We start from the raw sequence: 16868 nt of genomic DNA, 5'->3' as shown, positions 1-16868 counted from the left end.
AGGATAGCACTGCAGCGCCCCTGGCGACTGCTCACCGCATGAACTCCCTCGTGCGTGTGACCCTCTACAATGTATCCGCTTGTAATCTTTCGCCTCACTGTCGCCACTCGCGGCAAACAGTGCAAAATTTAATAACTCTCTCGATCTCTGTTTGTCATCAAACATTTATAGCATTCCAAACGAAAAACAGATACTTCAAGAAATAATGTGTTTCTTATTTTATTCGTTGTACTTTAACGTAATCGATTGAGGGAAAGTGTAGGCGCAACAATGCACCGCATGTGCCCTGTTCGCATTCGACGGAGGATAGAAAGATAATGCTCGAAAGAGGAGGCACGCCCTTTACGCGCCCTAGAAAGGCGTGGCAAGTGGCTCACGGCAAGTGTGCAGATAGACAGCGGTACCGTCACGGTATTGCTAAATGGTGATAATACGTTGATAACAATACGCGGCGCTGGCGCGTTTTGCTGCGCAGTCTTCCGTGCTTGAAGCACGGAATCACTGTGTCGCGCAGGGTGCGCTCATGTTGTCATACGCGGCTTTATCTCGACATTTCTTTTTGCCTGCTGTTCTTGCACGTTCCTTGCTATCTACGTTCACTAATTGCCATCGAGCAAACTCGGGTGAAACTCGTGCGAACGAGAAACTCGGCGCATCCTGCATAGCACCCCCCTGGTACTGTTCTCCTAAATTCACGTATTGCGTAGTGCCTGCGTTTGGATGCTCCATATCCGCCGCCATGGTCGTGAGTGGCGCTGGCTAAGAGCTCTGCCGTCACCCCGGTTCTTGCCACACTGTTCAGAGAGTCTCTCTCGATATCTCATCGCAATGCAAAGGCCGACGCCGGCGGGATTCAGACCAGCGCTCAGCAGCAGAGTGCCATAATTGCCGGGTAGGCGCTGCCACATTGTTGTTGTAATTGCATGAAACCTTGTTTTGCAATGTTACGCTGAGGTTGAAGGTTACCCGCCAGAGACGCGACGAAAGAAAAGCAGCCGCAGCGCAGCTATTTGTCCGGCACCCGTTCCATTGTGTTCCGCAGTGGAAGTAACTCCCCCATGCTGCATGACGGACTCGTACGGCGCTTCGAAGACAAAGGCCGCGCAAGGCGGCGGGATCGTGAATCTTGGCGCTGCTGTGCGAGAGTGCCTTTTGTTCCCGTGCATGCGCGCCTCCTGGTCAGCGATATAAGCGCTGGTCCCCTCAACGAGCTGGTATAAACGCAGCACCTGAAGGAACGAGGCTCCCAACGACCCTGCGGCAAACATGAAGCTCGCGTTCGCCGTCGCAGTTTTGGTCACCCTGGTCGCACTGACCGTGGCCCACAAAGACAGTAAGTACTAAAATTTTTGAGCCAGGAAGTGCGAGTTGATCGCCAGCGAGAACTTGCACGAAAGAAATTTGTGCGTATTTTTGCTTTGCGTTATTAGGTAGTGCGCATTCTCTCTTCACCTTTATAACCGAAAACTCTGTGCCCAGCCGTGAAGCGGAGTTTTATTCCGGATTATGTTTTTGCTGAAAGGTTGCAGTTCTTATGCGCCAGCTTTTACCAGAAGCACGAAAGCCACAGCTAATCTGGCAAGGAAACGAAAATTGTTTCTCGCAGAGCCGTTACTTTCCTGCTTATGAGTTGCGGTTCTTTGGTGCCGCGGCCAAAGTTCTCTGTAAAGTGCAAGTGTTCACTTTGAAGCACTGAACGAGAGAAAACTAAGTTGCCTGATGAAACGTCCCAAAATGACACTTACGAGGGATGCCGTAATAAAAGGCTCCGGATTAATTTTGACATGGCATCTGAGATCTGGCTGCGCGCGCTTCTCAATTTAGGTGTCCATAATTTTGATAGCATAGCTTCTTTAACGTGCGCCAGAGGCACTGTACGTGGGTGGTTTTGCAATCTGTCCCCATCAAAAAGGGGCCACTGCGGCCGGATATCGACCACAGCTTACAATAGAAAACACTTTCTCTTAACGCGGTTGTTCACTGTTCTAGATTCACAGTTTCGAAAGCGCATTGAGCTAACGTGTAGGTTTGATGTCGCGTCCAGAGGTTTGAGTTTGGACTGATTTTTGACGAAAAAAGAATGAAAATTTCCGTTGTGTGAGTTTCATCAGGGACGAATCGCGCGCAGCGTGCTCCTTCGGATGAGAAATGCGACATGCTTTATTGCTGGCGGACAAATTTAGCGAATCAAAAAGTTTGGAAAATCGAACGTTTTAGCGTGAACGTGGAATCCTTGTTCTTGTTCCTTAGTGATCTGTGAAGTGCAACATGCTTCTCCTTCTTATTTTTTTTTACCACGACAAAACGTGCACCTGTCTTGCCCCAGTGATCTTCTGTCGGAAAGTGCATAAGCAGCGCTGGCAATCCGCAAAGATAATCTTTTAGCACGCTATGTAAGTTGGAACTTCGCGCTGCCATAAATTAATGAAGGAGTGCACGTGACCTTATAGATTCTTCCCTTTCTTAGTAAATGCGTTTTTTTAAATAATAAAACACTTGCGCAGGCTCATCAGCCTTCTTAGGCAACACAAATGGCGAAATAGGCTCAATGAGCTGGTTTTCTAACCTCCACAAGCGTAATAAAATGTGTGGCATATTGGCAACACATTTCGCAAAGAACAAATAAACTGTTGCGGTGGGCAATGTTCAGCAGCAACAGGACATTTTACTACTTCTTAACAAAACGCACAAGTTCGTCATATGTGAGATACTAAATTCTATAGATCTAGCACGCCATCTTATTATTATTATTATTATAAAAAAGAACAGTTCATTCGTGTTTGCGTTGCTTATGAGGGACTCGCCGGTGACGCTATACCACATGTAAAACTCACTTATTCATTCGCGTTTATTGACGAAGATTAAAAGATAACAGTCCTGAAGGAATCTCCTATAGCACCTTTCTTTTCAAGAGCGCCAAGAACCTCGCGTTTAATCATGAAATAATCGCATTTAGCTCCAGAAGCGAAGCTCTACCTTCTAAACTTATTCTACCTCTGCTCGGTCGCTGACATTTGGCTGTAGAAAAAATGGGTGCTGCGAAGTGAGGTGCTCTAAAAATTTCCATTAGGTCCACTTGTATGACATGGTATATATATATATATATATAGAGAGAGAGAGAGAGAAGAGAAAGAAGGCAGGGATGTTAATCAGGAAAAAAAAAATCTGGTCGGCTACCTCACGCTGGGGGAAGGGGAATGGAAAGAAGAGAGACAGGAAAGCGGTGAATGTGTGTGCACGTGAGCGCACAGCATCACGCACTCAGAAGCACTGGCACAACTCAGTCATTTTCAAAAAAAGAAAAAAAAAAAGCACAAAGGTGCTTTCATTATGGAAGAGCTTCGAATTGGCACAAGAAGAAGAGGACGGAGGGAAGTGTATTCAGAGTCACCGCGCCGAGGTAGTCGACGTCAATAGGAACGTAATAGCGGCTGTTTGTCCACTTCTTGCTCTTGCACCATTAAGCCCCACTTCATCAAGTAAAAGCGGCAGCAGGGATTCGAGTTTCGGAGAAAAGGCGAAACGTGCGAAGAATTTTAGCGGAGGCAGTGTTCTGTCGTTGCCTTGTCAGCCAAGCCGCCTTCGTCCACACTGCTGGACATGCTATGGGCACGAGCTGCCCTCCCCGTAACTACGCACTTATCTGAGCGGGCTTCTTCGAGTATGGAAGCTATTGCGAGAAGAAAACGGAGGGTAGTACAGGCGGACGTACATGCACAAATGACCCCGAAATTTTGCGTACCGCGGGATCTACAAAAAAAAAAAAAATGTCGCAGTTTCGCCCGAAAGGCAAAGCGTCAATTGCGATAGCAAATTAGTAGAGAGCTATTCGGAGTAGGGATAGCAGTTTTATCGGCTGCATAAACTTGGACACACTCGCTTACAAACTGAATTACCAAGCGTGGTGTCAGCGCGCACAAGCAAACATGAATAGATCATACTCAATGACCGCAGACTACCACTGTCAAAACGCTGGCAGCAAGCGCAGCCGCCGCAGCGGGCAAAGGCTCGTGCGGTCTATCGTTTCAACGGAAACTGAGCGGCGAATGCACAGCGCATACAAAGGTCAGAGCCGTGTGGAGATAAGAGACGGTGCGGGCGACCGCCACAGCCGCGCAAAGTACAAGCGCGGTTGTTGGCAGAGTAGAAGCGGCGCCCCCCTCTCCCTCCCGCGCGGCCTTCCCGCTGTCTTGCTTTCGCGTGGGAGATTGAGTGGCAAGTTGCCCTTGCACCCGGTTGCAAGATACGCCTTTGGTGCCGGAGCACAGCGTCGCACCGCCTCCCTCCCTCCCATACCCCCACGGACTTTCGCGCGACGGTTGCGTTTGCTTTCCGCCGTGCGTTCGCTCTCCGTGATAGCGCGCGTCCACCGCACGCTTTCGTTCACGCATACGGTGCGCGGCGACGATTTTACCGCCGTTGGACTTTATACGGAACCTCACGGCGACGGCGACGCCGATGGCAGAAATCCGGTTGAAGTGTCCATATAATTGCTATCGCAATAAAATGAATCAAAGCGTATAATTTTCGAGCAGTTTTTGACCGGGCATTAAAACTGTACCACACTATGTTGTTGAACGCCGCCATGGCGGCCGCATTCCGATGGCGCGAAATGCAAGAACGCCCGTGTGGCGTGCATGGGCGCACGTTAAAGACCCCAAGGTGGTCGAAATTAATCCGGAGGCGCCCACAACGGCGTGCCTCATAATCGTATCGAGCCCCAGAACTTAATTTATTTTACGATAGAGTAAAATTGCCGTTATGTTGTCATGGTGACAGAAAACACGATATTTTATCGACACACATTCCTGGGTCAGGCACAGGAGCCTGAGAGAGAGAGAGAGAGAGAGAGAGAGAGAGAGAGTTTATTAGAGAAAAGGCAAGGATGTTCGCCTGGGCTGGTATGCTTTGGCCTGCCAGTGTGCACAGGGAAAAAAAAAAGGGGGGGGAGGGTACAAAACAGAGGGTGAGGAAGGATGATGCAAACGTATCGTACGTGCGATCTCACATTGTGCTCGGTTGGCTGCATTGCGAATGTTCGGGTGCACGTTGGCTGAGAGGAAAGTGCGTACCCGGCACAACTCGCAAGGATTCCGCACGTTCCTTTGTGTCAGCTTGTGAACTGTGTTCGACTATAGGCTATAATCATTTAAGACTGAATACACTGTCTGCGACTGTGTGCGAACTATCGTGAAAAAAAAAAAGCTGCGCCAACAACGGAACCGGAAAGAAGGCATTGTCGAATTATCGAGTGCACATTAGCTATATTTGATAGATCATCACACATTGCCAACACGGGTGCATGTTTATTCTGAATTTCGAATGAGAATCGAATACGCCTGTCTGTAATTGAACTATTATTTATACGAAAATGAGATAGTTGATTTCTTGGAATACTCGATATTACTGCACCATATATCTAGCTACAGCGAATATTGAACTTTGCTTGGCCTGGAAAATGACGTTAGCTCTTAGTTTATGCTAATCTTCAAGCGGTCTAGTTCAACGAATTACCAAACAGCATTGTTTGCGTTAATGATTGAAACACACTTACTGACGGTATTTGTCGCACTTTTTCTTCAATGTTTGCTTTTCTACAGTTAGAATTTGGAAGCAGAAATGTATTGGTTTGTGATGTAATATTCGTGTCGCTCTTGTCTTGGAGCAATCGTATTCTATGGCATTCGAAAACTTCACTGCTCGAACACGCCGTATCGAAAGTCAGGCAGTGATGCTGTGGTACTCGCAGTGTGCGTGTGTGTGTCTGCCTCATGCCTTGGGCTCAGTCTCGTTGTGCTACAGTAAAATAGGGTAAACCTGCACCAACTTGGTCATTTTTCTTGTTTCGCTGAAGCACGTATTGCTACTAGCCATTCCTATTACTGCTGCCTGATAATGGCTTTCTTTGCTTCGTGTAGTATCACTTATCACTTAGACGTTCCTTATCGTTTTAGAATACTGTTCCGTTTACTGCGAAATCAATTATTAGCTCGAAAATGAGTGTCCCTCCATTCATCGCCGACGACGTCGTCGCCAGGCTATATTCGAATCACCTCCTTCGACCTCACCCATAGGGTGAGAAAACAACAACAATGCAACAAAAACAAAATTTTGCCGACTACGGTGAGTGTAGCAACTTGCAGTCCAGAGTTGGACGCACTAACCCCTGCGCTTGGGAACTTGCGCGGGGTTTCGCGCGTCACGCATACACTGAGAGCTGTGACGCCTGTGTATGTGTTTCGGAGGCTACAACACGCAATACTGTAACCGGCGAAGTCAGTAGGACGGCGTTGCGTCCATCGTAATGATGACCCCGAGAACGTAGCCGTGTGCGCTGCTAGAGCCTGCTGGGGTCGCAGGAATCAATTCAGGAATCGCAGAAGCCTGATAGCATTTGTTTCTGAATTTTGAATTTGTGTTAGTGTCCATGTATGATACCCTGAGAGATGATGGGAGAAAAAGCTACATCGAAGCAGGTTGACTACGATGTAGAAATGAATCTAGACAAATGAAGTTTACACAGAGGAATAAAGTAGTAGCAAAAGAGAGCAGTAGTAGTAGAAACCAGTAATCACAACCTAAATACATTACAGTTACTGCCAGGAGTAGTTACAATAATTAAGAGGAATGCTTAATGCTGTGGTCACGCCCCGAAGTTTATTTTAGTACTGTGGGATCGACGCGTTTTCCCACAGTACTAAGAGCTCGTCCAGCCATATAAATTGGTCCGTTTCTGCTAAAAAAGAATGCAAGAAGCGGCTGAAATCTGGCAAAAGCTTGTATTCTGTCTAAGAAGTTACATGAGACGGGATATCTGTGGTTAGTGTACGCCAAAATATTTGTTAAGAAATGTTGCCTTACCGCACAACGTAAAACAGCGGCACTGCAATATAAAAAAAAACGAACCAATGAAGCCAAATTTGTTCATTTTAATGACTTGAGAGCAACATGGGACTCTGCCCGACGACATTTCTGCCTAAAATAACTTTTATGCCAGCAATAGGAGTTTCTCTGATAGCCGCGCCATTTAAGGAATGTTCGAGTGCCGCTATTCCTGCTTCGTGAAACATTCTGCGGGAAAGTGCGCAGTTGTGTGCGGGGGTCAGAAAATAAAATACTAACTTTCGTACTCTTCTTCTTTTCAGAGGGAAAGCATGGCAAGGGAAAAACAAAAGGTGGGTACAATTGTTAATTGTCATTCACTTCATTCATGTGATCGGCAGTAGCTCGCTAAGCAAAAATGAACTCCGTCATCCACATGGCTTCAGCAAAGGAGAAGCGTGGGCCTCTAAACAATGCAAGAAGGGAAAGAACTTAGGTTAATAAGCAGAGGGAATAGAGCAAGTTGGTATTGATTCTTGTAGATGTCGATGTAGAACCTTCGAATCTACTGGCTTCATGTTGAAAATTTAGCGCTAGTAAAGACGAAGACAAAGGAAGAACACGTACGCCACGAGCCCTTACTGACAACGGAAAGTTTATTTCAGAAACAGCAAATATATACAGTATGCGTGCAAAAAAAGTTGTTACACCGATAACACAACCAGAAGAAGCATCAAATCACGGCTCTATCACACACTGAAGCAAGATACGAAAAATGTAGTGGTCATCCCGCTCGAAAATTTCAGAAAGACAGCTCTTTCTCATGTAGCGCTATAAAGGGTTGGCTGACACATATATTCCCATTTTTTATTATTGTAAGCCTTGATTATTTTCCTCGTCACCTGGTACACATGTCGCAACGAAACCGTCTTCATTTTTGCTAACGCTACATTTTCAACAACAGAAAGAACGCCTGTAGAGATATGCTCAGAAGGCACCATCCCTCATCACTGAGCTTCATGCTCTCCAGTGCATCTAGCACGTGCCTGCGCTTCATTAGGTACCTGTGTTGTACGTTAAAAACGCGTACGAAATTTATACTGGGGATTGTGTTGTTTAGACCGGTGAAGGTGCGCAACGCTGTATTTGTCATTGTTGACATGTATTTGTCATCTTTTTTTTTTCTGTTGGAGGTCACACAACAGTGAATATTTCGAGTCCAAAAAAGTTAAATCCGAGGCCACCCAAGCAATTCTTATGAGTTGTGAATGCGAAAACATTATTGTTCAATTGAACGCCGCTGAGCAGTCACTCGAGTTATGAACTCCTCGTGGGCGAGCGCGTTGATACGCTTGGCACTTGGCTTGGCGCCAAGTGATTTGGCCTTACCGAGGCGTAGTTAGAACGCAGGCGAAAGCTTGCGCCGACAAGGAACGCGCGGATGACACAGGCTTCCAGAGCGAGGTTGACGTGGCGTCGCGGCGATGTCCTCTCCCCTCAACGCGACACCCAGCGCGCCAATGCGGCAGCAGCTGTCCCTTTCGCCTGCTCTGCTCCGTCGAGGCGCAATCGTGACGTGGCGTCACAGCCTGTGGGAATTTAGGTGCCGTGTTTCGCTTGTCCAGACGCCGGCTTTATCGCTCAATAGGTCATTTGATGCTTTCGCATCAAAAAGAAAAAAAAAAACATGTTATGACAGAAATCTGTTTAGTGGCGGTGGTGGTGGTGGTGATGGTATACGTTTTAGCTTGGCGATCGATGCCGGCACTCGCTCCATGTGAGCGTCCCTTACAGTGTGACTGGGGTATTTACAACGTGTCGAACAGATCACGGTCTCTCATAAATGTAAGAAGAAGGCGTGTAGCTTCCTTGCGCGCTATAGCGTATCCTTCTCCAGATGCCCGTGAAGCAGCGACGGATGAATAGCTAATGTTAGCGACAAAACCATCTAAGTTGCACAAATATCTGGGGAAGCGGATGAAAACCTGCATAAATCAGATCGATCCAACAAAGCTAACAAATAAAAGAAAAAAGGAAAGAAAGACAGGTATTTGCAAAATGAATCGTCATCTCTAGAATCCGCATGCCATGGATATTAAGGACAACGCGGTTTTATTAGTAGCAGAATGCTATGCAGTTTCAATGAAATTTTGTTGCAGTATTACAAAATTCGGAGAGAGGCCATGTCTGGCGGTAGGATCGCAGCCTGTATGCGTTCCCCGAGAAAACGAGCTACACCGCTGTATATGTCTCCAGTTTGCGGCTATAAAGGCTGTACACTATACACGTGACCATAATTTAATTAGGATGTCGAGTCGGTGTAGTGGTGCATTTTCACTGCTCGAAAGCTCTGGAGAGGGCGGACAGATGTTGTCTTTAGCAACCAGTGACACGCAGCTCAAGAATGTCAGCGGACTTCACAATAAGCATCCAGGACTGAACAATGTTCCTTCCCTTTGGCAAAGGCTTAACATTTACACCACACGTAAAATTAATTAAAGTGTGTGGTTTCACGTGCCGAAACCACGATCTGATTATGAGCAACACCGTAGTGGGGGATTGATTTTGACCACCTGGGGCTCTTTGACGTGCACCCTGTAGCACACGGGCGCTTCTTGCACTCCGCCCCAATCGGGATGCGGCCACCGCTGCCAGGATCGAACACGTGACCTCGAGCTCCGCAGCGCAACACTACAGCGGCGTTGTGGCTACCACACGTAGCCACAAGGAATGCGATGCCGCTTTTTCTGTTCTTCGGACTCGGCGGTAAACATGAGAGGAGTTCATCACATTGCGAGAATTCACCAGCACATTGAACTGTTTAACAAAGCTGCGTTAAGAGGAAGTGTATCGGTGGCACTTTACAGCAGTGTGGCTCGCACGCAGCTGATGACCGGACATGTGTATTTTGACGCAGTGGTGGTCGTGGATGCGTACCCGGAAAGGCGACCTGTGTACGACTACCCAGCTCCTCGGCCGTCGTACGACTACGGACCGACCTACGGTAAGCATTTTTCGCGTGCTGGCGGATTAAGTTGGCTGAATGCGAAAAAACCCCCATTCTTGGCTTGTTCGAACAAATTTATTGTATCTGTCGGTGTGGCATCGTTTTTATGGCACATTCTTCGAGTGAGAATGATGCCTAGCGTTTCTTTGCGGGGCAATATGTGCCGCAGACAGTGTGCACTAGGATCTTGTAATCTTGCGCGAAAACATTGAAATGTGATGTACTCTGCGTAACTTATGCAGATTATTCATGTAACTACTTCACATAAATTAATTGAATTCCCACAGTGCATGGGATCGGCATATTTTCTTACTTCGTATTTATAGTCGTATTTATAGGCAGGGCATGTGTTAAGCGTGCGTCATGACTTCATTTACACGTGAATAGCGAGGAATCTTGGATATGCTTACGTATTTTTGATCTATGATACCTATGTATATATTTCGCCCGGTTTCAATAAACTTTCTAGTTGTGAGTCAGCACACGTCCTTGTATTTTCTTCTGTCCGTATGTACAAATTGCGTAAAGGCATGATTATATTACATGTAGAGGTAAAAAAAACAACGCATGAATATTCGAGAGGCGATAGGGCTTGTTATTCCAGTAGAAAAGTAGAATGGACTCAATAGTAGAATTTCCGAAGAACGATTATAGCTAGGAAGAAGTATTACGACTTGATGAAAACATTGTTGTTTATTTGCTATCCCATTCCTATTGTCCTGGTAGGACTGAAGTCTCGAAGGAAGAAGAACACGAAATATAGAGCGGTATATTAACGGTTAAGCCTCAGCATTTAATCGAGGCGCTGTATTTGGAGTGAATTGAGTTGGACAACGCCTGTTCTTTCCTTACAGAGTTCCTGTGCCTCTCCACTTTAGAAATAAGAGATTCCCCATGAATCATTATTTAGGAATGTTGGTTATCTGATAAGTTCTAGAACATCGTCATGCAATCGTTCTATGTACTTACGAAAGAAAGCAGAAATATTGGCTTAGAAGGATTTTCTGTGGGCCTAATTGGTGCATACTTGAGAAATATTCTTAAGGTGCAAAAAAGTCAAGACCTTCATGTTGTGCCGTCTCCTTTTTGCGCCTTAAAATATTTGTCAAGAAATATTGCATTAGGATCAGTGGCACTCACGACATAAACACCTGCACAGACTTCCCACTCGATGTTACAAAGCATGTGGTTAATAATTCATTCTGGTTGGTTAGTGACGTGGGTTGCAGTGGAAATAACATTTTTTAAGGTTAAGTGACTCAAGAAAATACAAATAATCAGAATGATCTTTTCATAAAAATAATATTAATATTACCACGTGCAATCAATGAAATTCGGGAGGCTGTAAGATGCACCATGAGAGTTAGGTCACTTTAACAGGTCTCCTATACAAAATAAGCCTTCCAACTTTTGACAGGATATGTAAAAACTATTCGTATATCGCACATAACGTACACAAAAAGAAAGCGTATTATCACAATGCGAGTAAAGACCACCCAAACTATTGCAGTGATGCTTACAAAAACAAGAAATAAGAAATTTTCCACCGCCCTTATTGGAGGGACCGATAGATCCACTCCTGGCAGTATTTCACGTGTTACCTTTGATTTGCGGTGCCAGTGAGAGCCATACCCCAGCATGGACACCCTGTTTGCGTATTGTGAGTTGTGGCACCACCTATGGCGACCTACACACAGTTGCTATTAGCGTACCGAAAACCACCGCCACCAATAGCAATGAAGTTAGGTGACGTAATCGAAAGAGAACCAACGAACATAGGAAAAAAGCACAAAGCAAAACTTCCAATCTTAATATCTGAAAAGTTTGTCGAGGAGACATTTTTCTAACTGCAGCGCAATAATTCCATCATGCCCTTGAAATATGAGACAAATGTGTTTTAAAGCCCCTCTAAAACTTGAAACAAGTTAGAATAAACACCCTGTACATTGCAATCTATCTGGTGTTGACAAGTTTCGGGTGTTAACCAGAACTTTTCGGATTCTGCGCCTGTGCGAAGAGCTACTTTTAATCTAGTAAGCGCTAAACCGGCTTCAGTAAAATTTTTGTGGCTAGGCGCTGCTACGACATAGAACATAGTTTCCTTCTGCGTGTAAGTTAAGCTTTGCAAGAACAGCGCTTTTACTGTGAGATAAAAAATCTTGACGTTGTCAGCTATCTCGCTGCGACTTCGCAAGCTGAGTACGATAACCGCACTCTTATGTTACAGCCGAATATGTGGAGGTGCCTCTGAAGGTAAAGAAAAAGAGTGAGTACCAATTGTATTGCTGTAACAGTTATCATCGTGTTATTCTATCAGCTACGTCCTATTCACATGTAGGTTCGGCAACTTTTGTAGGCTAATTTCCTTCGTACCACTAACCACTCTTTATCGTCATGGCCTGGAGATTTTCACCGACGCTTACCTTATACCTTCGGAAGAGCGTGGTGTTGGCCTAGTTGGTACTTACTCTGAGGCATAATTGTCTGAGACCAAGCACTTATAACCTGGCTGATGAAGAACTCTGTATAAAAATGTTCTTTGCGTAAATGTAGAGATTGTAGAGATCAGATTGTCTATGTACTAGCGTTAGGGCTAGTATGTGCTAATTTTAGGCTGTCATGCAGTTAAAGCACAGTGATAGCACTCGTTTCTTTTTATCTTGTGCTATGCGAGCTCATCTATCAGAACTTCGTCGACTGTTTCTACTAATGTTTAAAAAGTTATATAACACAAAAGAACAGAAAATAGGCAAACTAAAAGCAAGAAATTTAAATCAATATCTCCCCAGAACGAATACCTTTACGCGTTGTGTCTTGCGTGCACGGCGTGTCCTGCATGATGGGCCAACCTGCCTACGCGAGCACGCCAATGATGTCAGCTACAGCGCATGCGTGAAATGCACAGCTTAGCACGTGTGCGCCGTTTCTAATAGCCTTTACTGTGATTACAGAGCCCAAGAAGTCAAAGAAGCAAAAAGGTCAGTGTGCAAACTGCACTTCCAAAGTTTGATATGTGAAGTGTATGTTTGTTGCGGAAACATAGAACTCCTTTTTATTTTTACGTGTACATACAGTTACCATTGTGCAAGCAAGACCATCGTATGACTACTACGACTACGGAAATTCCTATAACAACTACGGTAAGAACCCTGCATAAAATTTTGGCAAAACCGCATGCCTATTAATTTAATCCAGGTTTAACTATAGTGTTGTGTGTATGGATAATTTGCTTTATTTCTCTTCACAGAAACGTACTTAAGAAGCGCGCCCTGTGATATACTGTGCAGTGTAGTTCGCGTTTGAAATTTATCGCTGCTATTTATTCCAGATATGATGGTCACAGCCGAAACTTCAATGCTGAAGCTGGCTTAAAACATTGAATGTATTTTTGAGACTAAAGCTATATTTTCTTAAGAGGAAGCTGTAGTTCGGGTGCTCCTATCTAAATATACGCAAAAGGAGAATTCGTTTTTCTCGGCAACCACTGCACCAACTTTGACTAGGTTTGTTGCATTTAAAAGAAAAACTTAAACATTGGTGAATTTTGTCTTCAAATTTTTGATTTAGGTCGTCAATTTTTTATTGAAAACTGGCGAAAATAGAACATTTTCAAAAACGAAACTAGCAAGTTTACAACTTTATAACTTAGCAATGAAAAATGATATCACAATTCTGTGAATTGCATCGAATATTACATCTACAGCGGATAAAATTCAGATGCTACTCATGAGTCTCAAAAAACTTAGTAATATGCAAATACCGATTTTGCAGAACCCTTGTACACAACGTTCCGAATTCACGTAAGATATAAATTGACATATAGAATTTGTTCGCTTTGAATGATATAATGAATGCCGTTTTCAGAACCGCGATATCTCTGTTTAATGCAGAGCTATTACTTTGTAAACTTCGTGCTTCTATATTTTCCGAACTTTCCAAATTTTGAAAATTCATTTAACAACATTCACGCCCTAAATCGAAATTCCGCTTGCAATAGTCACGACAATTTAACTTTCTCGCTCAAATGCAACACATTTCATTAAAATCGGTCCAGGGGTTATCTCAGAAAAGGGTTTTTGCGTTTTACATGTATTTGAATAGGCCGCGTCGGAGTTGGGCCCGAGCTAAAGCTTCCTCCTTGAGTATCACATTAAAGGAAAGAACTACTCCATAGTAGCGTATCATTAGGAATATATTTTACTGTGACACGTTGCGACGAAGTGCGGGATAGTACAATAAAAAGAAGAAAGTAGTTTGGAAAAGGATCTGTGGGTAGATAATGTGCACGTACGGGCGCACACATTATCTGAATTATTAGACGAGGATCGTAAGTTTTCTACAACGAGCGAAAAGGAATAGGCTGGAACTCGTCAACGTACAAATTGGAGGCTCTTGAATGGCGGTGGATTGCTGGCAGGGGAAGTTATTCGATGTTTGGCTTGTCTTCGCCGACTGTGATAGCTCAAAGTGAAAGAGTGTGTAGTGTTATTGAAAACTGCTGACACAGCAACAAGCATCTTCGATCGGTCCACCAGATCGGCGCTGCCTTTTATGCGTTCCCGAAAACCCCCATCATGTAACCTTGCACAATGGCAGAGATCGTGGAGCAGATTCTTTCCTTCGCGGCAGCTAGCTGTGCCATGCTAGTGTGCCGCATGTCGCGAAATCACCGACGCTGAGCTAAGCAACGTAGGGCTCCGTCAGTCGTTGGAACGGGGCTGTGCTCTTGAGCTGTGGACGTTGAGCTAAAAAGAATCAGGGTCCCTGGCATTAGATTTCCTCCGCCATTGTTTTCTTCCCGCACTTGTCTCACCTTATATTCCTTCTTGGGCTTCCCATAAGGGATTTACATGTACATTGATCATTCATGCATCGCACTAAATGTGCAATCTTACTGGCTGAATCTTTAGCTTCAGATGTGTTCGAAAAAGTTTATGTAAAGGAAGAGGTGTCTGTTACTTCGAATGTGGAGCTGGTGGCGGAGGGGGGCTGAAGGGGTCGAAGAATCGACATTTGGGCGAGTTAGGACTGGTTGAACATCTTGAAGGGGCAGCGCAAGAACGGCTAAGACAAAAAGCAGTCCTGTGTATTTCCTGCTTTTGTCTTCATCGTTTTTGCGCTGCCTCTTCAAGATGTTCAGAAGGGGTCGCTTCGTGATTGGCTTGCCAATGCACTCTCCTCCTCTTGAGCCACTCCTTTATTGTATGGAGGTTGGCGCACAGCCACTTGCGGCAGCTGTTTTCAACTTTTCTCTGTCTTTACTGCGGTTTTACTTCATAAAGAAAATATTGTCAATAATACCAATATTTGAATTCCCATTTTAACTCATTCTCGCAGATGACTACGAAGTCGTGCCTAAAATCAAGAAAAGTAAGTAGATTATCGATCTTCTATTTTAGAAATAAACAGCCTGTGAGAAGTAAATACCTGCTGTTCGAACATTTCAACCTCATGTAAGCTTATGTCTTTACCAATTCAGCCTTAGTGCAATATGCAGGGTTGTAAATCGCTTAAAGCTTTCAGGCGTTTATCACATGCGGGTTATATAACGTTTTATACGGCATGACCTATTTGTGCCGTCCATCGCAGTAGATAATAGTTACTCAAAAGAAAGGTAGAGTCCAAATAGCCAGCAAAAAATGTCATCAAAGTAAGCCTAACTTTCTATAGAGGTCAGCAAAATTTAGAGCCACTTACAACTGTGCTAAAGTACATTGGAGAAAGGTTATAAGTGCTAGACACCTGTGTTTGCTTCTCTTTGGCATAGCTTGCGGCTGTGAAAAACGCCTATTTTTCTACAGCTTTTGCGTCAGCCTTCTGTCGACACATGACTGCAGTGTCGATCGTTCACTTGAAGCTTTCGGTATGAAGGCCATAAAGGAATGTTGGTAGCGACACGCTAACGCTAGATATAAGCTGAAGCGCAAGTTATATGCGGCTATGTACATAAGGCTGCGTAAATAGGCGTTGCAAACATTTTTGAAGATCATTATTACTGCCGTATTTACTGTCATGACAAGTAGTCGCATTGCTAACTGTGTAAGCCATGCTACCAACTTTTCATTCAATGCATAAAGTGACGTTTTGTTAAGAGAGTAACTGGAACGCCAATGCGTTTCTCTGCAAAGTTGGGGAACTAATATCTCAATACCGGTGTCATCCTGAGGATCCGTTCCAAGTCGACCCCCCTTGCGAACTCCACGGCTAGAATTTGCTAAAAGATGCAATGAAACTTGGCAAAAGAAGAAACTTGGTAAAAGATGCAATGTAAAAGTGGTGTTTTCTGCACCGGAAAAATTGCTGAGCTAAGGTAAACCCAGGTGCCACACAGAAATGAGGCTGTGAAACACAGAAAGTTCGTCGACTGTACTGAGGGAGTGGTATATTCTGTTCCACTTAAGTGCGGCAGAAAGTACATCGGACAGACTGGACGATGTCTGAACGAAAGATTAAAGGAGCATGACTAAAATGTTTCCAAATCAGTCGCCGGACACCTTGGGATACATTGTAGATATTGCGGATGTCGGCCATTCTTTGAAGAATTGTGAGCAAGAATGGCAGCCAAATGACGCGAGAGATCATCGAAGCCGCTGAGATCGCGCGTGTGGGAAGTATGTGCGTAAGCATGCCATCCGTCTCCCTTAGGGAAAAAGAAATAGATTTCCTTACGCGTTAATCGGAAATTTTGTATCCGTGTTCCTTTTTGCGATGTCGAGTGCAGGAAAAAATTTCATCATGTGACAAAGCCGGCTTGGTGGGTGGCCCTGTTTGTAAAGTTTTTTTTGTCGCTCTCTTCCTTTGAGTGTGTTCCAGTATTTATTCCACTAACAAGGGAATAAATAGATTGTTGCAAGTAGCGCTCTGTCGTGTGTGTTCCTCATCTGTGTGCCTCGTCTAAAATGTTGCGCATTCCAACCTCTAGTTCGCTCTTCGCTATTGACCGTGGGTGTACTACAGGAAGGTACTGCAAGAAACACTAATATGTGGCAAGGAAGAAGATAGTTAGTGCTGCATGATCGATTATCTCGGGAGACATGCC

The 16868-nt window shown here is 44.7% G+C and overlaps 1 protein-coding gene across 1 annotated transcript in view; it reads left to right on the top strand.

The window, feature by feature from the left end:
• Positions 1-1172: 1172 nt before the first annotated feature.
• LOC119431858 (uncharacterized) overlaps positions 1173-16868 on the top strand; it is a 30673-nt gene continuing 14977 nt past the window's right edge. The window contains exons 1-7 of the mRNA XM_049658080.1: positions 1173-1333; positions 7146-7175; positions 9740-9826; positions 12057-12095; positions 12781-12807; positions 12904-12969; positions 15167-15199. Coding sequence (XP_049514037.1) covers positions 1267-1333; positions 7146-7175; positions 9740-9826; positions 12057-12095; positions 12781-12807; positions 12904-12969; positions 15167-15199 — 349 coding nt within the window. The 5' untranslated portion in view covers positions 1173-1266. The remainder of the gene's footprint in view (positions 1334-7145; positions 7176-9739; positions 9827-12056; positions 12096-12780; positions 12808-12903; positions 12970-15166; positions 15200-16868) is intronic.

The sequence above is a fragment of the Dermacentor silvarum genome, chromosome 10 (assembly GCF_013339745.2).
Source record: "Dermacentor silvarum isolate Dsil-2018 chromosome 10, BIME_Dsil_1.4, whole genome shotgun sequence".
NCBI lineage: Eukaryota > Metazoa > Arthropoda > Arachnida > Ixodida > Ixodidae > Dermacentor > Dermacentor silvarum.
The sequence above is the reverse complement of the archived record's forward strand: the minus strand, read 5'-3'. Positions and strand labels throughout refer to the sequence as shown.